The sequence below is a fragment of the Haliotis rubra genome, unplaced genomic scaffold, assembly GCF_003918875.1.
Source record: "Haliotis rubra isolate DU_JTF1 unplaced genomic scaffold, ASM391887v1 Scf884, whole genome shotgun sequence".
In the NCBI taxonomy this organism is placed as follows: Eukaryota; Metazoa; Mollusca; class Gastropoda; order Lepetellida; family Haliotidae; genus Haliotis; species Haliotis rubra.
Genome location: NW_025767617.1, coordinates 113,394 through 141,329, shown reverse-complemented (window position 1 = coordinate 141,329; position 27,936 = coordinate 113,394). Strand labels below are relative to the sequence as shown.

General features: G+C 40.1%; 1 protein-coding gene across 1 annotated transcript in view; it reads left to right on the top strand.

The window, feature by feature from the left end:
- LOC124263458 (phospholipid-transporting ATPase ABCA3-like) overlaps nucleotides 1-19,981 on the top strand; it is a 71,869-nt gene extending 51,888 nt beyond the window's left edge. The window contains 10 exon segments of the mRNA XM_046698104.1: nucleotides 1,223-1,472; nucleotides 2,034-2,182; nucleotides 8,677-8,727; nucleotides 10,907-11,259; nucleotides 11,261-11,936; nucleotides 12,779-12,994; nucleotides 15,485-16,005; nucleotides 16,456-16,643; nucleotides 17,702-17,872; nucleotides 18,558-19,981. Coding sequence (XP_046554060.1) covers nucleotides 1,223-1,472; nucleotides 2,034-2,182; nucleotides 8,677-8,727; nucleotides 10,907-11,259; nucleotides 11,261-11,936; nucleotides 12,779-12,994; nucleotides 15,485-16,005; nucleotides 16,456-16,643; nucleotides 17,702-17,872; nucleotides 18,558-18,981 — 2,999 coding nt within the window. The 3' untranslated portion in view covers nucleotides 18,982-19,981.
- The last annotated feature ends 7,955 nt before the right edge of the window (nucleotides 19,982-27,936 follow it).

The window sequence follows — 27,936 nt, the reverse complement described above, 5'->3', positions numbered from 1 at the left end:
GAGGGGTCTGTGACAGTGTCGGTTAACATTCTGTCAATGCCCATGTCATTCCACACATGCAATAAGATATCTGAATTAGTTACTAATGTAAAAAAACGTCTCAAAGTAGATTTTTTTAAAAAAGGACAGCTGATGTTAACACATGTGTTCTACCGATAGTTTTGCATTCTTTAACATGTTTGGGGAGGGATGTCCGTGGTGTATCATTTATTCTTTCATTCATTCACATATGTTCTTTTTCTTTTGTTCTTTTTCTTTATTTCTTTCATTAATTCACATATGATTCTTGCTCTAAATTCATTCATTCATTCATTGTAAAATTCCGACTGATACAATACACTGGCTGAAGTACTGTTAAACGCAGCCGAAGTTGCGCTTGGAACGAACCAAGTCACCGTGTGCGTTGGAGCATGACAAGGCCCATGTTAATGTACCCCAGGTACCTTTCTGTATACAGAAATGTACCCGAGCCAAAGTAAATGTACAGAAACGTACCCGGTACCCTAAACGGCAGACGAGTCCACTTTTCTCAAGCCGAAACCGAAACCGGTTTGTGGTGTTGTTCCAGATTGCCTGATTTCGAGCGCTTTCACTGCATCGCCGAGTATTCACTTTGTATTCTAACGCAATCGAATATGGAGCTCATACGACAGTATGAGAGTTCCTATCAAGAAGATGATGACGATTTCCCATGTTCATTTACGACAGCTGTTGGTGGGAACGATTTGGAAACGGCCCTTTCAGGACACCCAAAAGTTTCGCTTCTGAGAGAACAGCGCTGGATATGTACGAAGTATGTCACCCCCATTGTAGACAGCTTTCAATTTTCTGTAAAACAGACCACAGGGGACATCATGCTCAAGAAAAAAGATTGTCTGATATTTTATAACTGACAGCGGAAGGGAGGTATATAGTTCTTCCAGACGAACACACACTGCCATGTTGAATATTTCCGCGGTTTGACAGGCAGGAATAATTTTTAGTACGCGTTCGAGAAACCGGTTTAGCGCTCATCGTGATGCAGAATGGGATCGTCCTAGGGTACGATTCTGTACATCTACTTTGGCTAGGGTACCTTTCCGTATACAGAAAGGTACCTGGGGTACATTTCTGTAGTACCTGTGCTGACAACGACCCCTTCAGCGTAAGTATAAGTACCACAACACAGTCTGTTTAGAGTTATCTGCCCTTGTTTACACCATCCCCCTTCTTCCTCCTGTAGGCGCTGGTTACCACATGGTCATAGTGAAGGAACCTCAGTGTGTGGTGGGGAATATCACGGCTCTTGTCACCAAGTACATCCCTGAAGCCGAGCTGGAGAGCAACATTGGTGCGGAGCTGTCTTACATCCTGCCCCAGGAGAGCTCCCACAACCTCGAAGAGCTGTTCAGCCAGCTGCAGGATGAGCAGAGGCAGCTGGGCATCTCCAGCTTCGGGGCATCAGTTACCACCATGGAGGAGGTCTTCCTCAGGTGGGGACCATCATACAACAATGTTGTAAGGCAGCAGTACTTAGCATGTGTCATAGCAGAATCAGATCACTAATTACAGGTTTTTCTGATCAAATTAGACAAAGCTTTATGGGATTAATTTAGACTCGTGTTTTGTCACGGTTGATTTTAGATTTATAGAAAAACATCTGAATCTGAGAAATATGTAATGATTGTTTTATTGCAAATGCAAAACATGTTTATGAATGCATTAACCACATTATGTATTTTGTTTGAATTTTGTTACAGTTCATTTCTAGAAATCAAAATAATATATTGAACTGAAATCTTGGAAGGTTCATTTGCCGGTAGGTGGTCCTGATCACTTGATTATCTAGTTATTCTGAAAAAATATTGAATTATGTGACAAGACAAATTGTTTGGCTCCCCATGTCATACAAAAATTGATCTGACTGAAAAATGTTCTGACACACCCACAGATCCTCCCTTGAGTGAATAACAATATTTGGTCCCTTGGCATGAAGAGGGATTGGCTTGAAATTGTTTCCACCACTGTTTCATGCTTTCTGTTTCACCTTACAGAGTCGGAGAGAGCAGCGACATCAATCTCCGAGAGAGGTTGCAGAAAGGAGCTGTAAACCTGTCAGTCATGAACAGCTCCGAGGTTGCAAATGGAGGAGATAACATAGCATTTGACATGTCTTCGAACAACTCCATCAACACACACCTAGGTACTCCATGAGCAATATTTAGAAAGAGTTACTTAGTAAAGTAGCGTTTGTTGTATGCTTGCTTGTTTATACCGAAGAGCACCAGCCTGCACGACCTTGCCTGTTGGCTTCAAGCGCCACTGAAAATACTTCTTGAGGGTAAATTTAAGCCACAACACATAAGGATTTATGTAAATCTTGAAAATTTAATAGTGCTTGGAGACAACATTACACATGTTTAACTATATGTTTCTGATATTTGACTAACATTTCACTAATTTCACACATTTTACAATTCTCTTTTTCACATTATCAGCTAATCAGTGCAGGAAATAACTGATGATCTGTATTAGGCCAGACCAGTTTTATTTCTTGTTTTACGGATAACAGTCCTCAGATAACCTAAAGGCAGGAGTGAAAAAATATATAAATAAAATCACCAGTCAAGGTAATATACCTTTTAAATATTAAAAGTATCTTACTTTTGGTAATCTATGAAGTGTATATGGGGCAAAAAAACAATGAAAAAACCATTCTCCTTTAAGTTTTCATATTTTTTCTTATCCTGACTCATGCTTATTTGCTTGTCTTCTTCTTCTTGCGAACCTAGTGGAACACTTGTATCTCCCAATTGAAGTTCCCTTCAATAAAAAATCACTCATTAGTACCCATCACGAGTTACCTCCCTTCCACAAGCTCGGGAACGAGGGCGCCACCCGAACCCATGTGCCTCACTCTCTCCTTCTTCGCCCAGTGAGCAAGACGTGAGAGCACCTGTGTCTCCCTGCACACTATATCCTTTATTTATATTTAGTTTGTTACCTCTTATATTCATCTATAGAGGTGTAACTAGTATCATTATTCAACATGCATTGATAATTATTCGTGTTTCTGCTGCTTGATTCACGGTTCGCGTGTTTACTCAACAGTTTGCTAATAAAAATCTGCACTGTTTGTAAATTACGCTACTCTGCTACCGATCCACATTTAAAATGCCCTAGTTGCATTACTCCATGTTCTATTGTTTCTCGTTGTAAATTATGTATTAATTTACCAATTTCTGCCTTTGATAAATATTTATGTTCCGTTTTGAGACGGAAGGCAGATAAATCACGGAAACAACCTTCAGTCATGGCTAATAGATCGGAGTCAGATATATCCTGAGTTACCTTTGGGGGATAAGCGTGGGACGCAGTCCGCTATATCCTAGAAGCGACCTACTTCCCAGGACGTTCCTTCATCACAGTCTAAAACTAGAAGAGCTTCCACGTCGTCTCAACGTACGCTCCGAACCCCCAGGTCTACAGCCTGGTCAAAGGGAAATCCACGAAGGCTACTAAAAAACTTTGCTTCTGATATTCAGAATTATGTTTATATGATGATGACATTTCGATTATCATTCCAGATGTATGTCATAAGAAGTGACCAGTATCGGCTACCGTCACTTCAGCGCAGATCAACATGCAATCAGAGATGCCTACGCTGACGCCGGAGATTATAACTGAGGGTCTCGTCACTATCACACAGAGGACACCCTCAACGCCAGCGCAGACCATCCCAGACGACCTGGTCAACCACATAATGAGGGTGATGGAAGACTGCTACGGCTTACAGAGGCCTCAGAGCCACGGGCCTCAGAGCCCACCCCATATTAAGTCATACAGGGCCTCAGAGCCCGCCTTGGCTTCGCGTAGGGCCTCTGAGCCCATAGACGCGCCTCCGCGAAGGGCAACCCTGCCCGGAGTGAGCTCTTTGCATAAGGTATCCCAGGCCGCCTCCGTGAAGGAGCCAGAGCCTCACCTTTTGCAAGAGGCTTCGCGGAGAAGGAGCTTCTTCGCCAAGCACGCACCTTGTCATGCCGAAGGTCGTCCAGCGCAAACAAGCTCATATGTCGGATCGGACACTGACTCCAGACATTGGCGTAGGGGCTTGAAGGCTAAGTGGTTCTACATCGCCTAGAAGGCGATCAGCGTAGCCCTCAGCGTTCAAGAAGTCCAGAGCGTCCAGCGAAGCCATCACCGTTCATGAAGCCCACAATCTCCGCGAAGGATGTCTTCTCCATGGTCTACATACACTAGCCACTCGTCAGTCCGTTCTCCTCAGTCCTCACATAGATCTTCTTACAGATCGAGGACTCCGACATACGACCATACGTCAGAGGAGGACGATGGTATCATTTTCTCAGAGGCTGAGATAAGGTATTGGATGGTAAACGAATTACAACTGGCCTCTCCCTCTAAGAACGAGGATACAGCCCAAGCTTACCTGATGTTAGATGATGATGTAGATCATATCACCGTGCCTCCTATGGATCCTATCGCAGCCGTTCCTGCTAAACTGGATACAGTTAGATACCATTTCCAGAAGGATGTTCTTTGGACTCAACAGATCTAGGACTGTTAACGAAACTCTCATCACCAAGTTCAAGAACTCCACGGATGAGGAAGACAGGATGATCTATTCAGCTCTACTTATGCAGAAAAAAGATCAACAATTCCTTACAGACCATCTTTCAGCACTTACTGAAACTACTACCATGACACGTCGGCAAGGATTACTAGCCTCCTGCTCTTGGAATAAACAATTCACATGGTAAGTATAGATCTGCAGGACGCATACCTACACATTCCGATTCATCCCAGTTCAAGGAAATATCTGAGATTTATGCTAGACGGCATACACTACCAATGGAAAGTACTTCCCTTCGGAATCACTTCGGCCCATGGATATTCACAACAATAACCAAGCCTATTGTCTCATACCTACATCGTCAAGGCCTGCGGAATGCATTTTACCTAGACGACGGTATACAGGTGGATCCAGATCCACAGCGTCTCAGACTACAGCTGAACTTTACAATCAAGCTACTAACGCAGTTAGGCTGGTTAGTAAATCTACTCAAGTCGGACCTAGAGCCCACGCAGGATCTGCAGTTTCTAGGTATACGATTCCTTACAGCGCAGAATCGTATGGTAGTCCCGAGGACAGATGGATCAAGATACAACAACTGATCCCCAAGCCCTACTCTCTCCGTTACCACTACGTCAGTGGCAGAGGCTACTGGGACTACTCACATCAGCTCAAGACTTGACACTCAGAGGCAGGCTTCAATTACGTCCATTACAAGTCCTCATCAATGCCCATCTCGAGGACCCTCTACCGTTCAGTCTACCAGATTACATCAAACCACATCTACTCTGGTGGACCAAGAGATTGAATGTTTGCACAGGCGCGCCTCCTTAGTAGAGCCGAATCGAAAACACATCTCTACGTGGATGCGTCACTAAAAGGTTGGGGAGCCCACCTTACCGGCAGGACAGCGTCAGGCCTATGGAGCATTCAATAGAGCTTATGTCACATAAATCTGCTAGAGATGCAAGCAGTCATAAACGCCATTGGTCACTGGAGCAACCTATTACAGAACGCTCAGTTAATGATTCACACAGACAACTCAACAGTGGCGTTTTATGTGAACAAACAAGGGTCAACAAGATCACTGAATCTTCTCACTCGATGTTTCAAACTGTTCGATTTAGTCGACAGTCTAAACATACGTATCAAAGCCTGCCACATTCCAGGAGCAAAGAATGTGTTAGCAGACGCTTCTCTCTCTCGCCGCACCAACCGTCGCCCGACAGAATGCATGCTCTCCACACAGAGATATTCGATCAGATAATCATGGAAATAGGATCTCCTCTGATAGACCTATTTGCCACCCGATTCAACAATCAACTGACAACCTTCGTATCGCCAGTGCCAGATCCGTTAGCTTGGGCAACGGACGCACTAAGCATATCATGGGAGGGACTAAACGCGCGACGCTTCCCCCTCCTCGTTAATCCCACAAGTCTTGCTAAAAATCAGTCAAACGAAGAGCCTCGATCTGATTTTGGTCTCGCCTTACTGGCCAGCGAGAACGTGGTTTCCAGACCTCATACTAGGAATCGGAAAACCAGTACTTCAGCTCCCACTACGCTCCAATCTACTGATACATCCGCACACCTAACAAGTGCACAAAACACCAGAAGCATTCCGACTTCACGCGGTGGATTGTATCAAGGCATGTTTGAATAAGAGAGGTTATTCCACCAGAGCGCTAAGGCGGTCACGCTTTGCACTACGTAACTCTACTCATATCTTATAACGATGACAAATGGCTCAGATTTGTCAATTATGCTGCTAAGAAAGGATTTTCAGCCAGATTTGCTACACATCCTCAAGTGGCAGATTTCTTATGTTTCCTACGTCAAACTAAGAATCTAAAAGGATCTACACTGTCCACTTATCTTGCAGCCATAAGTTCAGTCATAACAATGAGAACGGGCGGCCAAATTGACCAAAACACCGGAGTTACTCGCGCTTTGTTACGTGCCTTTCGATTGGAAGACCAGAAACGGAAGTTTCAAGCACCAGCCTGGGATCTAAATGTGGTACTTCAACACCTCAAAAGTGAGGCTTACGAGCCATTGTTATCTCAAGTCCATATGAATCATTGACCCACAAAACCTTATTCCTGCTACCGTTAGCCACTGCAGCCAGGATGTCTGAAATTCACGCTTTGGATTACGAGAGAACACGATTTAATGATATTCATAACATCGGCTCATCTGGGACTTCGCTGGGATTTTATAGCGAAAAATCAACTACCAGGTCAACCAGACAGGTTGTTCCATGTCCCAGCTCTCTCATCCATACTTGGACCGCAGGATCATACGATGGACTTATCACTTTGCCCTGTAATGCGTGCACTGAAAATATATCTCCAAAGATCCAAGCAAAGTAGAGGGAAATTCAAAAGATTGTTTATCCCTATATCTACCGCTTCACAGACAGAAGTGTCACAAGACTACCATTTCTATTTGGATCAGAACTGTCATACTAAGAGCCTACAAGGCAGCTGGACTGGACCCTCCAAGTGCTACTAATCCTCACGAAATTAGAGCACTAGCTTCAACTGTGGCTTTACATGGAAATTGCTCATTGAATACCATCATGGAGGGATGTTTTTGGAGATCCGATATGGTGTTTGCCAACCACTATCTGAGAGATATCACCACCAAGGATGTCTCAGGTATCCACCATTTCGGTCCCATGGTCCTCGCTCAACAGTTGACAGTTCCACGTAGAAGATAAGTCTATCTTGTTAATTTTATACTTATCTGATAACAGTACTAATAGCTACATGCTATCTATATATATTTGCTTAAGTTAAAATATTATCTTAAGCTCAGTACTATGATTTATATCATAATATATATATACCTACAACTCTTACGAGTTTCTACTATTATATATATGTTCAGCTTAAGTTCTTCCTTAAGCTCAGTCATATGTTCATTTCATAACATGTATAAGTTAACAAACTATCAGTAGTTGGTTACTATTATACAGCTTAAGTTATCTTTATACCTTAAGCACAATTCTGTTATAGCTTATATATATACATATTGTAAGCTTACTACTTTGGTTCTTATAAAAGTATTCATTATAAACTATCAACAGTTTATACTATCACATTAATGGCCTTAGCTTAATTAATGTTCTATATACTTTTATTATATGCAGTAAATTGTAATAACCTTCTTTAAAGGCAGCTGTTATATTAACAGCAGGAATTCAGTTCAGTGCCTTCATGAAGTTCCCATACGGTTATTACAATCATATCACTTCAAATCACTAATTAGTAAAATCCAAAGTATATATAATCCCACATCCTAATCCGTAGGATTCTACAAGCAAATAAGCATGAGTCAGGATAAGAATAAAAATATTAATTTTACTCTAAAAATTTCATTTTTGGCAGATAAATTTTTTTTTTTTCTTATTCTTGAAAAAATACGACCAGTGGATCCGTGAAACAAGAATGAAATTGGTCTGGCCTTAAAGTATTTTAATAATTTTTATAAAAAGACCACATTTTGCAGGTAAAAAGGGTTTTCATATTAAAGGCACAATGTCACACCACACTTCTCTAAAAATACATAATGCATTTATCTCAATAATACCATCAGCCCTCAGGGAAGCTACCATATAATTCCCCCCAAAATATTTATGTAAATTACAATATTGAATTAAAAAGTTTGAATGAATGAATGCAACATTGCATTAAATAAACTCTCGCGCCCTCTAATGGCCAAACATTATTTCAAGCGGACCCCATAGAGTTATGTCCCTTGGAGTGCTCTTTATGAACATCCTACGCACAACGTGTGATTGAAACCAGTTCGGCAAACGCAGCATGCGACAGTTTTCGATGTACAAAGCAGTTGTTTACATTCCATATATGGCAAGTGATATCTGTTTGGAAGTTTCAAATATCGATTTGAGGCATGTTGTAAGGGATAATAAGACATTTGATATAAAATATAAGTCCAAATATTGTCAAAAATGTGTGACATTGTGCCTTTATGATGCAGTCAGATTTTCCTGTACAGCCATCACACTAATGTACTAACAATATATACTTCTAATGCTGGAAACTTATCATAAGAAATGAGGTGATGCTTGAATTTCAGATTGTCAGTCATACGAGCTTGATACTCGCAACAGTGTCGTCAGTGCCAGCCGTAAGTGCTGTGTGCTCACCTGTCTGTCCCCCCACATGATGCTGCTTGTGTACAACTGCTTATATATGGTTAAATTTACTATTACAATTATATGATTTGTAATTACATAAATGAGAAATCCTGTCATCGTAAAAGCAATCTTATTAAACTATATAATCAAATTGTTGATGTAACAATTACAAAAGCTGCATATTTATTTCTATTGATCATACAGCTTGTTAATTATATCACATGCTGAATAATATTGTTGTATCTTCCGTATATATTTTATATGAACATCAATGTATCTACTTCTGCATACCTATTGAATTTCTCTTTATATACCATGGGTTATAATGAATATATACTCAGTTCCAAAAGAAACGCAAAACATGTAAAACTGTGAAACAGTGGTGAATAAAGAGATGTTAGCTGAAGAAATTTTGCAAAGAAAACACTGAGTCCTGAAGGAGAACGCACAAATGATCTTTCTTCATAACCAGATGTGCTCTGTGACAATGTCAATAAGGAGTCATTAGATTACGCCATTTGGCAATGTCTCTTAAGAGTCATGTTTCTTAAGAGAATGGTATTTCAGTTTTGAGGGTAGCCTCCATTACCGGCCACTCCGGTATGATCAGAACACACAGATGAGAGTGACTTTGAGCCTTGAACACACACCACTTGATTATGTCTTATTTCATGTAATTTCAAACATCTTTTAAATTCGTGTTTCTTTTGGAATTCAGTATATATTGATGATGGTAAAATGGAATGATATTAATTGTTATGTAAACATTATTTGAAATATTTTGTTAAAATATTTCATTAATGTCAAACTCTCCTACCACATTTAGTGGCAGACATTATACAGGCATTTAATATGAAAAGTATTTCGGGGTCTGATAACAGTCATATTGGTCTAATGTGTTGACTGGAAATATTACTACACAGGATGTTCAGCTCTCCTATTGATTATTACAGGTCACTGTCAAATGCCTGGAATATTTCTCTGAGTGAAGTGTGAAGCTACAAACAAACACAAAATTGTTGATAATATAGCTACAGTTTATGATAACCTTTACTCTCATAAGAATGATTCTCAACAGTAAATCATTTTTCACTTGTTTGCCATCTCAAAAGTATTAATAACAGCAAGGAAAGACATAGCTCCCCTGGACCACAGGTTCCAGGTGCTTTTGTCTTACTTCAGACATTTGCCTCATGTTGTCAGATTATTTTTTGTTTTAATTTTTAATTTGGAATGAATTCGAAACTTGACATTGTTGTTTGTGACAACAAACTAGATACAGATACAAAATTATAATGTATAAAACAAATTATGAATGAAATGAAATGTTGTAGTTATTACTGCTCTTTACTTGTCAGCTGTGACTTGTGCTATCACAGTCATTATGAACACATGCAGTAATTATCTTCAATGTTCTAGTTAGAGCAAGTGTCCCGAATATGATTACTATGGGCTAGTAGAATTTAAAAAAATATATGGACTGGTCTTATAATGTTAATTAATATTATTCAGACATGTAGAGTTTCCAGGTTATTTCGTATTCTTGTTGGGGGTATCGGGTAACTTAATGTTCACATCAAAGATATGGGTTCCATTCCCTACATGGGTACAATATGTGAACCCCATTTCAGTGTTCCCTAAGGTGATGTTGGTAAACTAAAAGAAGCATAAAACCGTTTTCTGTTTCTGTGTTGATGGAAGGCATGTAGGTGTATGACATGTGCTTTTTAAATTCCAAGCAAGAGTTTTTGTATGCCCAACATTAAACATTAACAGTTTAAGCCAATACTTAAGTGAAACATTGTTCATGGGAGTTAAGGGCGGTGGGGTAGCCTAATGGTTAAAGCGTTGGCTCGTAACGCTAAAGACCCGGGTTCGAATCCCTACATGGGTACAATGTGTGAAGCTCATTTCTGGTGTCCCCAGCCGTGATGTTGCTGGAATATTGCTAAAAGCGGCGTAAAACCAAACTCAGTCAGTCATGGAAGTTACTTCATTCCATGCACTGAAACCTGGTATAAATGTCTGCCTTGCTCCCATGTTAGGCAGGTCATAGAGGAACGATGATATCCATGAAACAGAATAATTACAACTTAACCTGGTCACACATCTGATTCAGGGAAAATATTTGAACAGATAACTGAAATGTGATGTTTTCTTTTTGTGCAGATCTAAGTCGGGAGCTGACACGCAACACTGGGATCTTGCTGTACGTCCAGCAGTTCTGGGCCATGTTCGTGAAGCGCTCACTACACACATTCAGAAACAAACTTGTTACATCGTCACAGCTGATTGTGCCATTATTTTTCACGGTCATGGCGCTCATCGTCATTAAAACCTTCCCAGGACCAACCGACTCACCAGCTCTCAAGCTCTCCATTGACCAGTTCAAGAAAAACTATGTTCCCTATTCCACTGCATTGAATCCAAACGAGGCTTTGACCGAACTGGCTGAAGCTTATTTGAATCAGTTTGGAAATTCATCATCAATCTTGACCTACATAAATGACCTTCCAGGATTTAAAAAATGACCCTGACTTGATAAAATATCTGAGCAAGAAAGGAGGAGAAGGAATTGGGAATTATAACATTAGATATGTAATTGCTGCATCATTTGAAGAAGGTACACAGGCAGACACCAACAGTGCAACGGCATACTTCCAGAACCAAGCCTACCACAGCCCAGCCATTGCTCTCGCAACCGTCGCAAGTGCCGTGCTTCAGTACATCACCAACGACTCATCTTACTCCATGGAGGTGACGAACCATCCTCTCCCAAGAACAGACATGAATAGGATCAATGATGAACTCACCCAAGGTATGGAAGGATTTACCATTGCATTCAACGTCTGCTTCGGGATGGCGTTTTTGGCCAGCAGTTTTGTCCTGTTCCTTGTCAAAGAGCGGAATGTCAAGGCAAAACACATCCAGTTTGTAAGTGGAGTCCATGCTTTCAACTTCTGGGCTGCCACTTTCTGCTGGGACATGTTCAACTATTTAGTGCCTTGTGTTCTCCTCATCATCAGCTTTGCAGCATTCCAGATTGACGCATACATTGTGAACTTCCACTGGGCAGGCATATTGCTTCTGTTTGTGATGTACGGATGGGCCATGCTGCCGTTCATGTACCTGTTTTCATTCATATTCTCGGTACCAGCTACAGCCTACGTCTGGATCAGCATGTTCAACATACTCTCAGGTAAGAATCGATGCATGTAGATGAGGGGAGAAAGTTAGCCAAACAAACAAAATTAAACAGTTCACAGCACATCTGTTTTAAGACATGTCCAGGAAACTAAATATTTTTCTCTTATTTAATAAAAAATAGGCCCCCATGATATTAGATAATCAATAATTATTTTCATTGTCTTTGTTTAATTAATATGGATGTTTACAAACTAGTCAACTAGTCTATTTGAAAGACAACATTACCGATTATATTTTCCTCATAAAGATATATTGTACATGAGCCTTGTATGTTTAGAAAATTCACTTGGGTGCTGTTATTGAAATCATGCGCAAGTTAATCTTTTCAAAGATCAAGTAGTAGACATGATGGAGAATACACAGTTTGTTGATGAAACTAAAATGTTTCCGAAAATATTTTTCGGTAGTTATTTACCCCTTCTGCATTCCTGCATCTTCTAAAAATCAGTAACATTCACGAGAAAATTAGTACTGTCATGTGACAGTTTGTACTAGTACAATGGGGCGGTGTGGAAGCCTGGTGGTTAAAGCGTTCGCTCGTCACACCGAAGACCCGGGTTCGATTACCCACATGGGTACAATGTGTGAAGCCCATTTGTGGTGTCCCCTGCCGTGATATTGCTGGAATATTTCTAAAAGCGGCGTAAATCTAAACTCACTCACTCACTAGTACAATGTGAATATGAACATTATTTGCAAATTAATCTAGACTATAGCCAGGCACATCTGATATGTTCATACCACCTATTGAGGAAAATAAAGTGGATGATTCCTTGTAGTTTATTCTCAAAGTGTGACCCTGATAAGAAGTGTATATTTGTGTTTCACCTTTAGGAGTGGCTACAGTTCTGACAGTGGGTATTCTGGCAATCCCCCAGCTGGAGCTCGAGAACACGTCCCGGATCCTTGAGTGGATCTTCATGTCTGTCCTGCCCAACTTCTGCCTGGGGCAGGGTCTGGAGGACTTTTACAGCAATTATGAGTTCCTCAAATTATGCGAGAAGTTTAAGGCTTTTTGCCCCATTGCGCATACGCTCCCATGCTGTACAGGTAAGTACAGTCATTGATTCTGTGAAGTCAGTCTGTGAGCTGTGACATCAGTTCCCTAGATATTCAGTCACTCTGTGTTCAGTCAATTATGCATTCAATAAATCTGATAAATCTGTGAACTATTGAGTAAGTAAATCAGTTACCAGGCTTTAAGACACTTGGCTGTTAAGGCATTAAGACACTCAATAGATAACTCAGCTGTTAAGGCATTAAGACACTCAATAGATAACTCAGCTGTTAAGGCATTAAGACACTCACTAGATAACTCTGCTGTTAAGGCATTAAGACACTCAATAGATAACTCAGCTGTTAAGGCATTAAAACACTCACTAGATAACTCAGCTGTTAAGGCATTAAGACACTCACTAGATAACTCTGCTGTTAAGGCATTAAGACACTCAATAGATAACTCAGCTGTTAAGGCATTAAGACACTCAATAGATAACTCAGCTGTTAAGGCATTAAGTCAACAGTTAACTCAGTCAGCTGTTAAGGCATTAAGAGACTCACTAGATAACTAATTGTTAAGGCAATAAGACAGTTAGCAGTTAACTCTGTCAGCTGTTAAGGCATTAAGAGACTGAATAGATAACTACGTTGTTAAGGCAATAAGACAGTTAGCAGTTAACTCAGTCAGCTGTTAAGGTATTCAGAGACTCACTAGATAACTAATTGTTAAGGCAATAAGACTGTTAGCAGTTAACTCAGTCAGCTGTTAAGGTATTCAGAGACTCACTAGATAACTAATTGTTAAGGCAATAAGACAGTTAGCAGTTAACTCAGTCAGCTGTTAAGGCATTAAGAGACTGAATAGATAACTATGTTGTTAAGGCAATAAAACAGTTAGCAGTTAACTCAGTCAGCTGTTAAGGCATTAAGAGACTGAATAGATAACTACGTTGTTAAGGCAATAAAACAGTTAGCAGATAACTCAGTCAGCTGTTAAGGCATTAAGAGACTGAATAGATAACTACGTTGTTAAGGCAATAAGACAGTTAGCAGTTAACTCAGTCAGCTGTTAAGGTATTCAGAGACTCACTAGATAACTAATTGTTAAGGCAATAAGACTGTTAGCAGTTAACTGTCAGCTGTTAAGGCATTAAGAGACTGAATAGATAACTATGTTGTTAAGGCAATAAGACAGTTAGCAGTTAACTCTGTCAGCTGTTAAGGCATTAAGAGACTGAATAGATAACAACGTTGTTAAGGCAATAAAACAGTTAGCAGATAACTCAGTCAGCTGTTAAGGCATTAAGAGACTGAATAGATAACTAAGTTGTTAAGGCAATAAGACAGTTAGCAGTTAACTCAGTCAGCTGTTAAGGCATTAAGAGACTGAATAGATAACTACGTTGTTAAGGCAATAAAACAGCAGATAACTCAGTCAGCTGTTAAGGCAATAAGACACTCAATAGATAACTCAGCTGTTAAGGCAATAAGACTGTTAGCAGTTAACTGTCAGCTGTTAAGGCATTAAGAGACTGAATAGATAACTATGTTGTTAAGGCAATAAAACAGTTAGCAGTTAACTCAGTCAGCTGTTAAGGCATTAAGAGACTCACTAGATAACTAATTGTTAAGGCAATAAAACTGTTAGCAGTTAACTCAGTCAGCTGTTAAGGCATTAAGAGACTGAATAGATAACTCAGCTGTTAAGGCAATAAAACAGTTAGCAGATAACTCAGTCAGCTGTTAAGGCATTAAGAGACTCACTAGATAACTAATTGTTAAGGCAATAAGACAGTTAGCAGTTAACTCAGTCAGCTGTTAAGGCATTAAGAGACTGAATAGATAACTACGTTGTTAAGGCAATAAGACAGTTAGCAGTTAACTCAGTCAGCTGTTAAGGCATTAAAGACTGAATAGATAACAAGGCAATAAAACTTAGCAGATAACTCAGTCAGCTGTTAAGGCAATAAGACACTCAATAGATAACTCAGCTGTTAAGGCAATAAAACAGTTAGCAGTTAACTCAGTCAGCTGTTAAGGCATTAAGAGACTGAATAGATAACTACGTTGTTAAGGCAATAAAACAGTTAGCAGATAACTCAGTCAGCTGTTAAGGCATTAAGAGACTGAATAGATAACTACGTTGTTAAGGCAATAAAACAGTTAGCAGTTAACTCAGTCAGCTGTTAAGGCATTAAGAGACTGAATAGATAACTACGTTGTTAAGGCAATAAAACAGTTAGCAGATAACTCAGTCAGCTGTTAAGGCATTAAGAGACTGAATAGATAACTACGTTGTTAAGGCAATAAAACTATTAGCAGTTAACTCAGTCAGCTGTTAAGGCAATATGTCAACCAGTAGTTTTAACTCACTTAGCTGATAAATAAATAAGTCAGTCAGTAGTTATTAGCACAGTTCAGTCAGCTGTTCTTTTCCTGCCGTACCTATAATATTGGTACAGATCAATAATTTGTCTGTTGTTCTTAATATCATTAAAAATTAGACTTACTAAAGTGTATTTCAACTGCTTGCCTCTTCAGGATGTGTGGACTCCTGCTTGTATAACAATGAGAACTACTTTGGCTGGGAACAGAATGGTATTGGACGAATGTTAGTCTTCCTCAGTTTACAAGGTGTGGTCTACTTCTGCCTTCTGTTTGCAATCGAGCTCAACCTGTTCCAACGGATCTTCTATGCCATTAGTACTATAGGCTCTGAAAGCAGACACTCTTCATTCCTTACGAGACAACTCAGCAATACTGACAGTCGTATACAGGAAGACTCTGATGTCGCTACTGAACGTGCGCGATTGGCCAACAAATCTCTACAACAGCTGTTCCAGTCAGACAAGCTGCTGCTGCAGGAGGTGGTCAAGGACTATGACAACCTTCGTGCCGTGGATCACATCTCTGTTGGGATTCCTCAAGGCGAGTGTTTTGGCCTTCTTGGAGTGAATGGTGCTGGGAAGACCACAACCTTCAAGATGATGACGGGGGACGAGCTCATCACTGGTGGCAATGCTTTCCTGGATGGCTTCAGTGTCAAGACAAATACCCAAGAGGTTTGTTTCTGATATGTCAGAATATGTTTGTGGTCATTATCATCCTTGGCCACAGAGTATAGGGTATGATGTAAATGATCGCAATGTAAAATGAGTCAGAACTGGTGTCTTAAATTGATCTTTCAGCGAGTTATCTTTTCACTGTACTACTCATTGTAGATGTTTGTTTGCTCAGGTCATTACTTTGGCAATTAGGAGACTTGTCATCTGACAAGGGCCACTGAGTAGACTGGTATTAAACATGGCTATCTGACCCATGTCAGTAAATTGGCAGTTATTAAACATGGCTATATTAACCCTGTCATTAAATTGACAGTTATTAAACCTGGCTATCCGACTCATGTTATTCAGTTATCTAGCATTTGAATCATGTTATCAATTTGGCTACTATATGATATTACTGGTTGACTGGGCATTACATTCTCTAGTATCTGACCTCATCACTTTTAGGTGCAGCAACGACTGGGATACTGTCCACAGTTCGATGCACTGATTGGCCAACTGTCTGGGAGAGAGACATTGACCCTGTATGCGCGTCTCCGTGGTGTCATTGAGAGAGAGATTCCTGGCACCGTCAACAACCTCATCAGCTCTCTGCTTCTGACAGACTATGCTGATAAACAAGCCCACACGTACAGGTACTGCAGGCTAGGAGTATGAATAGTCTACTTGACCAAGCTGAGAGCAGTGGTTTTCTTTGTATCATAGCGCTATGAATAGTCTACTTGACCAAGCCGAGAGCAGTGGTTTTCTTTGTATCATAGTGCTATGAATAGTCTACTTGACCAAGCTGAGAGCAGTGGTTTTCTTTGTATCATAGTGCTATGAATAGTCTACTTGACCAAGCCGAGAGCAGTGGTTTTCTTTGTATCATAGCGCTATGAATAGTCTACTTGACCAAGCGGAGAGCAGTGGTTTTCTTTGTATCATAGTGCTATGAATAGTCTACTTGACCAAGCTGAGAGCAGTGGTTTTCTTTGTATCATAGTGCTATGAATAGTCTACTTGACCAAGCGGAGAGCAGTGGTTTTCTTTGTATCATAGTGCTATGAATAGTCTACTTGACCAAGCTGAGAGCAGTGGTTTTCTTTGTATCATAGCTATGAATAGTCTACTTGACCAAGCGGAGAGCAGTGGTTTTCTTTGTATCATAGTGCTATGAATAGTCTACTCGGAGAGCAGTGACCAAGTGCTATGCGTCCTTGACCAAGCGAGCAGTGGTTTTCTTTGTATCATAGCTATGAATAGTCTACTTGACCAAGCTGAGAGCAGTCTACTTGACCAAGCTGAGAGCAGTGGTTTTTTTGTATCATAGCGATGAATAGTGCATCAACCTGATTCAGGAGATTCCTAAGTGATGCAGAATTTGTACATTTACCAGTGTGCACAAGTGCATTACTGCACTGACAAGCTACAATATTTAAATGTATTGAGAAAATATAAGATTAAGTAAAGTGTAGGGCAAATCTTTTATGATCAGTCAAGGCAAAATACAGGCCTGAGATACAATGCTTCTGTCGTCTTTCTGAAGAACACACAAGTCATCAAATATACTGTGACTTTAAATTTGAAAATTTGAACTGATATTAGATACGTAGTTGACTCAATCTTAAACACTAAGTTCACAAGTAAATACATCAATTAAATGTCATTATGTAAATCATTTTGAAGTCTTGTACTCATGCTGATATTTCAGTGGAGGGAACAAACGGAAGCTAAGCACTGCTATTGCTTTAGTTGGCAACCCACCAATCATATTTCTTGATGAGCCAACTACAGGTATGGACCCTGTTGCTAGGAGACTGTTGTGGGATGCCTTGGCAACAGTAAGGGACAGTGGGAGGACGTTGGTACTCACATCTCATAGGTAAGTTCTGAATGCCTAGCTCGACCTGGTGTATTGTGTTTTGCCACAATCACAAGGTCCATAGCTCATGGTGTAAGCAACTCCTTTCCCTTGGATCATTAGAGTGTTGATTTTTAGATATGTGATTTGGGTAGACCTACAGAATACCAGATACCTACCAGCCATATTCTTCAGTGTTGTGCACTTCCCTTGATAGGGAAGCACGAGCTATAAAATTCAAAAACAATAAGGGAGCATCAAAATAAAAAATAACAGTTGACAGTTTGACAAGGTAGTATTTCTGGTTTTTTACTGTAGACAATGTACACATTCTTCAGTCTGTCACTAAACATGTTATTGCAGTTAGTTTTTCTCAGCCACACCTTTAACTCAATAAAATCTGGAAATAAAGTTAAATTTAAGACAATCCTTTTCCCTTTCTTATTAAGGTAGTTAGCAAAGTACAAGAAATCTTGAATGGAAATTAGAAGGGAAGTAAACTGTAAATTGTCATCCAATGATCATTCCTTAAAAGATGTTTCTTCCATGTCATTCCATGTCAAATGCACTTTTCAAAACATACTTTTTACAATGTCGCATATATTTGTGTATTTCTATCCCAGTTTTTATATTGATGATGATTTAAAAGAGAAAAAGGAATCATTAAAGCAAGAAATACAAACTTCTACATTTATTTTCACGACAGCATGGAAGAGTGTGAAGCCTTGTGTACGAGAATAGCCATTATGGTTAATGGTCAGTTCAAATGCCTGGGGAGCACACAACATCTCAAGAACAAATTCGGTGAAGGTTATACCTTGATGGTCAAGGTCGCTTATCCTGAAGGTGACCTTGAACCTGACCTTGAACCTTTAAGGGCCTTCATCGAGGGTCAATTCCCAGGAAGCATTCTCAAGGACATTCATCAGTGCATGTTGCATTATCACATAACTGACACACGTTTCACGTGGTCCCAACTCTTTGGGACAATGGAACGAGCCAAAGACAAGTACCACATCGAGGACTACCTGGTTGGGCAGACTACACTGGAACAAGTGTTTATCAACTTTGCCAGGTCACAAAGAGCACCAAATGATGCAGTGAAAGGATGTTTGTCTTGGTGTTGTTGATAACGTTGGACATAGATATCAGAGTAATAAGTCACAAACTATTTTTCATTTTGAAACAAAGAATTGTTCAGGTTACCATGACTACACAATTGTTGACATTTATGTCTGTTCTTCAACCTGTGGGTAATGTAGTACAGGTTAGACAATTGTTACTAATATATTTTAGAAATAGTTTTACATAGTTGTTTTCATTTGTTTGAAAAAGAAATGCATTGTAATAACTATTTTGTTGGAATAGTTTTTTAGCATTCCAAGGCAAGAAATGTTGTATTTTTGTTATCTCAAAACATTTAATTACAAAAAACAATCTATATATCTTACCTATGTTTGGGATCTCAGGCATTTATTTGCTGAAAATATATAATCAAATTCCCAAAAGTTTGTTTTACAATTTGGACCCTTCTGATTGCTACATACAGGGTAGAGCACTCAGTGTTTAAAACTGTGGGTTTCCAGTTGGAGTTGTTTCCCTTTACTCCAGAAAATGTCTGCAATGTGCTGTTCTTTTTAGTTGTTGTAAATGCTTGTCAGACATGGTGGTGTGTTCAACAAAAGTCATGTCCAGCCAAACACTGTTGTGTCAAAGAGACCTTCGCAAATACTTTCCGTTATTCAAGTTTCATCACAACCGCAGACTGCTAAAAAATTCAGAAATATTCAGGGACCAAGCTTTTACTTTAATACAACCACAAGTTCAACACCTTTGAGACAACAGTGTTTGACTATATGTATATTGTCTTGTGATAGAATGGATAGCTGTGATACGTTCCTTTGTTGCCTTTTTAATAGCTGTGAAGGTGTGTTATTTACTTGACTCTTTATAGCTCTGAAGGTATGTGATGTCAATCATCAGATTTTGTAATAGCTGTGATGGTGTATGATGTACTATTGAACATCCTCAGATATCATGTGATCAGTCCAAACACATCAAAACTTCCCCCGCCAAGATATTGCTGGAATATTGCTAAAAGCGATGTGAAACTAAACTCACTCACTCACTCACTCAAAACTTCAAGGTTTGTATTCACTACGGATTTTCCTCCAGCCTTGGTTGACACTATAAGTTGTTCACTGGTCACGAGGGGGGCATGGGTTGTTGTAACCCTCGATGTTTGTGTTTGTTCCCCTCGCCCTTCGGGCTCAGGGAACATAAACAAACATCGAGGGTACATCAACCCATGGGCCCCGAGGGACCAGTGAACAACGTATTTATCTTACCGAACACCTTAATTTTAATTTTGAATTGTTTGAAGCACGGGTACAAATCTTTTTGTAGCCATCGCTAGATTTTGCTGACAATAAAAACAGATTTAGAGTTACCTCCCTTCCATCGATTTGCATCCCGGCTCCATTATTTACAGAACGCTGCCATATAGCTGAAATATTGCTGAGAGTGGATTGAAACAACAAACAATCATATCAGCCATCAACCATCAACCATGACTACATGTGGATTACTCCTCGTGAAATATAGTGATGCAGTTTATTGTTTGTAAGCTACTGAAAGCCCATTTATAACTCAGGGACGTCCCTACTCCATGCATGAATATCCATGAAAACCCTGTCACTATATGTAATTGAGGCCGTGTATAGAGCAGATGGATTTTATCTTATGGCACAGGTTCCACTCATTGTCAAGCATGAAGTAATACCTGTGTTACAATGTAAACTGTACAATCATTGGTCTGTACACTCACTGGCTTCATTCCCATAGGAAGCATCCTTTGTTGGTTTCATTGATTGAAAATATCCAGTGACATCACCAGTGATGGATCACAATGACATGAATACTCTTGTCAGCCCTTTTTACTGGAAGGCCCTTTTAAATTCTTTTTTTTTTTATTCTGCGTATATGTAACTATATTTCAGGAATATGATATCAGCACTAGGAGTTGCTGAATAATCAATAATTGGAAATATTGTTGATGGGGAAAATTATTAATGATTATCGATATGAAACTTGAGTTATCAATAATATCATACATTATCTTATTTTATTTTCTTGCACAATATACAAAGTTAGGACTTTATTCGTGGTCTGCTTCTAAATTATGGTCAGGACACTGTTTTGTTAATAATCCATGCAAAACATGTCACCACTCACCACTGATGTGAAATATATACTGATGGTACAAAGTTAAGCAATCCTGTATGTACATGTTGATTCTTCGTAGGTAATTAGATTTGAACCTAATGCATTTGCACATGAAAAGTTGCATGAACACTTCACTCAAACACATTCAACAGAATGAGACCAGATATCATGCTGCACGTGGATAGTGAAATCCGCGAAGGCACTCGCGACTTGAACACAATACAAGTTTGATGACTGGTCTTGTCAACGTCATTTCACTGCAAACATGGCACGGAACAGGATCCTCGGATGCTTCACGATGGCAGATGATAGGCATGAGGGAAGGGCACTTTCACGTTAGTAAGTCAGTGGTCAGCAGACTGTTATCCAAACACAGTGACAGGTGATGTGAAGGACAGACCTCGTCATGGTCGACCTAGGAAGACCAGTGCACGTGACGATCGTCGTTTGGTTAGAATGGCGAAAGATAATCCTTTTCATTCAGCAAACCAGTTACGCCAAGAGTGGACACAAGCAACAGGCGTCAACGTGTCCCGTGAGTTAGTGAATAAACGTCTTGTGGCAGCTGGATTAAGGGCTCGAAGACCCCCAGAACGCCCACGTCTGACACCTAGGCATATGCAAGATCGATTGCTCTGGGCTAGACAACGTCAAAACTGGAACATTTGAACTTGGCGACGAGTAATTTGGACGGATGAGTCACGCTACAATTTGTGCGTCGCTGACGGTCATTTATGTGTCAGACGGGCAACCAGGGATGAGCTGAACCCAAAGTGTGTCCTTCCTACTGTTGCTGGGGGCAGCGACTCCATAATGGTATGGGCTGGATTTCACTTATGACGAGAAAGTGGACATCAAGGTGGTCCAAGGAACAATGACAGGGGTAACTCTTTGCAATCAGATTATTGATAACACAGTTATTCCTTTCCTTCACGCCAATCCTGACACAGCATTCATTTACCAAGATGACAATCTCGTCCACATCGTGCTATTGTTGTTCAGGAGCCAAACAAGAGCACAGAATTGAGTCCCTTCCTTGGCCAAGTCAGAGTCCTGATCTCAACCCGACAGAGCATGTATTGGATGGGATCGGCAGACATGTAAACCGTCGTGATCAACCTCTGGCCAACTTACAAGAGCTTAGAAATGCTGTTCTGAATGCTTGGAACAACTTACCAATGAGATTTATCTAGTGCTCTCACTGAGGCGCAGATGTCAGGAGGTGATAAACAGCCGAGGTGGTTACACCCATACTGAGGGTCATTATGTCAAAACTGTGTCATCAAACAGACAAAAGTTTACAGTTTGTGTTGAACACTCACATATCCCACCTTACACTTAAGAGTTTTCCTGTGTGCCCAAACTTTGTTGGATCATTATTTGTCTAAAAATTACCATTTCAACATCATGCAGATTAAAAGTACACTATAATGACTGTAGTTTGTCTTTTAATGATGTTTAGTACCTTTGAAGTATTGGTTGATAGAGATCCACCAATATGTGTGTCATCAAGCGTTGGCAGTGAAAATTTCTTTCCGACATTTTTTGCATTTTTGCTCAAAGTTAGTTCTCCATTATTTTTTCATATCCGATTGCTATTTAGTTATTATAACTGTCTTTTTGTGTTGTGTCATCTTAGACTGGAGTACTTTGCGCAATAGGCACACTTTCCCATCCCTTTTCTGTGAGACGTAATTGTTACATTTCCTTATTATTTCACCAGGTCCAATGCTTAGATATGTATTACAACAAATGTATGTTTAATTTTGCAGCAGTGCAATATAAAACTACTGTCACTTCGAGAGAAACAAAATCATTTGAGGAAGTGAATGTCTATTTGTTTACTGGAGCAGGAGAAACGTGGATAGTGTTTGAGTTCCTTAATGATATTTGAAGGACAACAACTTCTACAGTCTGAACAAAATCACGTCAGTTCTTTGTGAAGTTGATCCACAGACATTTCCATGTAGGCTGGACAGTACCCTTTCGCTTGTATTGTGAATTAGACTGTCCAAAATTTGACAAAGTAAATTAAAATGTACATTTGAAATATTATATTTGATTAAAAATAGTCTCATTTCAAACATGTTGTTTATTGTAATTTTGTAGTAACTTTTCTTTCAGTGATAATGTTTTTAGGAAATTAACATTTAACCAACTCGAAAAGCTATTTTTTCAGATTTTGCCTCCAGTACAGATGTCTTGGCGTCTTCACAAATATAACCCATTATTATTATTTTTATTATCATTATTATTGGAAATTTATATAGCACATATCAACCGCGCATCCTATTATCTCAACTCCCTATGGAGCATACAACTCTTAGACAAATAAAATCCTATTCAGGCACTGAAGTGATGATTGGTGTAGGTCATAAAAGTCATTTTTGACAGAACACGACATCATTGTTTAACTGATTACAGTGACATGGTTGTAAGAAAATATGTATTGTCAGTAAGCAGTTTTTGTTTGTATGAATTGGACTTTTGGAATACTGCTGGAACTTGTCTTATCAAAGTGTATATTGTTACAAGATCACGACTGTGTGGGAATTAGTCACCAGAGAGAAAACTCTTTTGACATATTGATATTTTTTACACCAATGGGCGTTGAGAGGGAGCCTTTTGGTTAAAGTTTTGGGAAAGACCTCGGTTTGATTTCCCACATGGGTACAATATGTGAAGCCCATTTCTGGTGTCCCCAGCTGTGATATTGCTGGAATATTGCTAAAAGTCGCACTCACTCACTCACTCACTCACTCACTCACTCACTCACTCACTCACTCACTCACTCACTCACTCACTCACTCACTCACTCACTCACTCACTCACTCACTCACTCACTCACTCATCACTCACTCACTCCACAGCTGTGAACAGTCAATAATATAGAAACACACCACCAGGTATTTCATTCCTGGGCCTAACCTGGTATATCAATCTTTGACTTTTATACTCTTCCCCTGGCATTAGCCGTATAGGTTCACAGGTTATGGACATGTGAGTGAATGAAAGCAGGTATACCTGAGTCACTCCTACACACTCAACTGACCGATAGCCCACACACAACATTTAGGTGTGTCATATATTACGAGCTCTTCCATCATCGCAGGTGATTAATTGGTTGTCGCAAACAGAAAGGGAGAAGCTAACGGAAATTAAGACTTTAACAAACATGTTGCCATAAATTATTTGTAAACACGTTTTGTGATTATTGGCCTTGCTCCAAGGCTTCTAAGCCCATGGATGTATGGTAATTCTATCCTGAAGAGACGCAAATCAAGATAAGCAGACAGTCTAAGGACGCCAGTCTGTTATATAAACATGGAACTTAATTAAACACCCCTAACATATTTTAACTTACTGACTTACCGAATGATAATTTTTGAATTGTAACGATGGCTATTATTTGAACTGTATTCCCTTTCAATATTGTTTAAGGGTTTTGCTCAATGAATCGTCAAAACACATCCCAAGATACAGCTGAAGCACACTACCCACGATTGTCTCAAAAAACACTATTTAGTCGACTTGTTCAAAAACACCGTCAAACCAACAAGGTTAAGGACTAACCAAGGCCAGGTCAACCCCGAGAGACGTCTCAAGTTGAGGATCAGAATTTAGCAAGCCTTGTGAGACGTCAGCCTGTCACTTAAAACAGCGTCCTGAAGCAACTATGGCTGCCCAACAGACGTCTGTGCAATAGGACTGTACGAAACCGCACAAAGGCACATGGGATGAGGGCAAGAAGGGTGATCAAACGTCCAGCGTTGACCAATCTCTAAAGAGAGCTCATTTGGAGTGGTGTTTAGCCCGACGTCATTGGAATTTGACGTCATGGAGGAAGGTGCATTGGTCGGATGAGAGTCACTTTTTATTGCACGTCACAGACGGGCGCCAGCGCGTCTGGAGGACCAAGAACAATGCCCATGAGCCCGTGAACACCAGAGCATCAGTTCCGTACGGTGGTGGATCTGTTATGGTCAGGGGTTGTCCCTCCCAACATTGTAAACTGGACTTGGTAACTGTTCGTGGAAATCTCAGTGGCGACCATGACATCCGGGACATTCTGGATCCAGTTGTTGTGCCACATTTTGATAACAACCCATCAGCCACTCGCTCTGTGTTTATGGATGACAACGCCCGACCACATCGTTCCGGACATGTGACAGTTTTTCTCCAACAACGCTGTAACCAAACTTCCATGGCCTGCTGTGAGCCCGGATCTGAACCCACTGGAGCCTGTCCGGTGCATTCTTGGACGCCGAATGCAAGGAGTGGCAGCAGCTGCCTCTGGAGTGAATCCGGAGACTCACGACAAGCATGAGGAGGAGGGTCAAAGCAGTCATCCGTGCACAAGGTGGATATGCACGCTATTAACATTTTTCACGCGATTTGTTGTCTGAAGATGACAGAGAACATTTTCATACTGAGAGACACTCACCTCTCCCATTTTGGAACTCTGCAGCCCCATAGTTGTACAGGGATACATTTTGTTGACAAAACATCGTTGACGTTTTCATGTCATTTTGTAAATTAAAATATTGCAAATTTTCATGATTTTGTTGTTATTGTTTAGTCCAAAACGTCAACTTTCAGGAAACAATGGCGTTTAAGCTTTCCAGTATATATACTAGTAGTAATGGTTGCTTAGTTTCATGGCAATATGAAACAATCAGGGGTGCTTGATTAAGTACCGTGTGTGTGTGTGTGTGTGTGTGTGTGCGTGCGTGCGTGCGTGCGTGCGTGCGTGTTGTTTTTTTAGAAATTATTTAAATTATTAATTGTTGCCTTAGAGACTTGTGGAAGGCTAGGTATTTATCAAATAAGCTAATTACAAGTAGTCCTGTTCACTATGCCTAAAACAGAGTTTTTTGGACATTATTAAGAAAAAAAGACACAACATCATCGCATCAACGACAATGTTCACACTTCTGGATTTGTTGACTAAGGATCATGATAATATGTAAATAATCGAGTCAGGACCAGACAAACTAGTGATCGATAATGTGATCAACGACCCATGCTGTTGGGGTACGATGACACGCTATTTTTAAATCCACGAGTCTTGCCACCATTCAGCCATCTTTGATGACCACATTGGTTTGGTGAGGACCTATTCCAACCCGAAATCCCCACGGGGTCATCTCCGTTAAGGTAGCCGAAGTATGTTTGACAAACTTGGTCCGTGAGCTCAGGATTTTGTTTGCGTTTGTTTGTTGTTAAACGCTGCACTCAGGAATGTTCCAGCTATATGGCGGTGGTCTGTAAATAATCGACCAAACAATGCAGTGATCAACAACATGAGTATCGATCTACGCGATTGGGATACGATGGCATGTGTCAACCAAGTCAACGAGCCTGACCAATCGATCCAGTTAGTCGCCTCTTACGACAAGCATGGGTTACTGAAGACAGTACAGCTTCATCATGTAGCCTCGTGGTTAAAGCGTCGCTCGTCACTCCAAAGACCCGGGTTCGATTCCCCACAAGGATCCAATGCGTGAAGCCCATTTCTGGTATCCCCCGCAGTGGTATTGCTGGAATATTGCTAAAAGCGACGTAAAACCATACTCACTCACTCATGATGTACCGCCTTGTATTCAGATACACACTGCGCCATTAGGTGAACATTGTGTTACTCACTATTGTCGACCAACAACGACACTTCTTTTGGTACTGGTTGTTGTATATGTCAGGGTAGAGACTGCGATCTGGTAGAATCGGAGATTCTACAAGTTGAGATTGCGATCGGAGTCTCTACCAGTAGAGACTGCGATCGGAGTCTCTACTGGTAGAATCTCCGATCCTACTAGTAGAGATTGCAATCGTAGTCTCTACTGGTTGAATCGGAGATTCTACCAGTACATTTTCCAATTCAACTGGTAGAAACTCCGATCCTACTAGTAGAGGCTGCAATCGTCTTCAACTGGTAGAAACTCTGAGTGATCTGTGGGTAAACAACAAAGACACTTTTTCTGAACAGTACTATGCATTTTATTCAGATATAACACTAGACTGTTTCCACTTCTACAGATATATTAAGGACTAAAAATACAAATGTGACTTGAGAGATCATATTACAATATACATATATTACAAAACTGATTACAAGCAAGATCAATTGCATAATCAGTGTTTGCCCTAGGCATAAAAATTTAGAAGTCATCATGAGAGGGAGTCATGGACATGTTTTGGGGAGTCAACTTCTTTCATCAAGAGATCAACTGTTATCAGGGTTCGAAATACCCCATATATTAGTGTGCCATGGCACGGTCATTATTGAAATGGCACGGCTAAAAAATGTTCTCGTAGCCCTTTTGACACGCCCAATTTTTCAGAGACATAACTCACATTTAGTCATTTAATCCCCAAAACAATTTTTTTTTTTCCAAATTAGTAATACCATACATATGTGAATGCTCATAAATAATACCTTACTCCAAAACAGACTTAACAAATAAAGTTAACAAGATAATAAATAAGTTCAATTATAACAGGCAAATAATAGGAAAATATTATCCCCACTTATTATACTTGCTTGCATAAGCTTGCACTTGCTTGCATAGGTTATTCCATATAATCGTAGTCTCTACCAGTAGAGACTACGATCGCAATCTCTACTAGTAGGATCGGAGATTCTACCAGTAGAGACTCCGATCGCATAGGTTATTCCATATAATCGTAGTCTCTACCAGTAGAGACTACGATCCCAATCTCTACTAGTAGGATCGGAGATTCTACCAGTAGAGACTCCGATCGCAGTCTCTACTGGTAGAGACTCCGATCGCAATCTCTACTGGTAGAATCTCCGATTCTACCAGATCGCAGTCTCTACCCTGACATATATTTCAAATCGA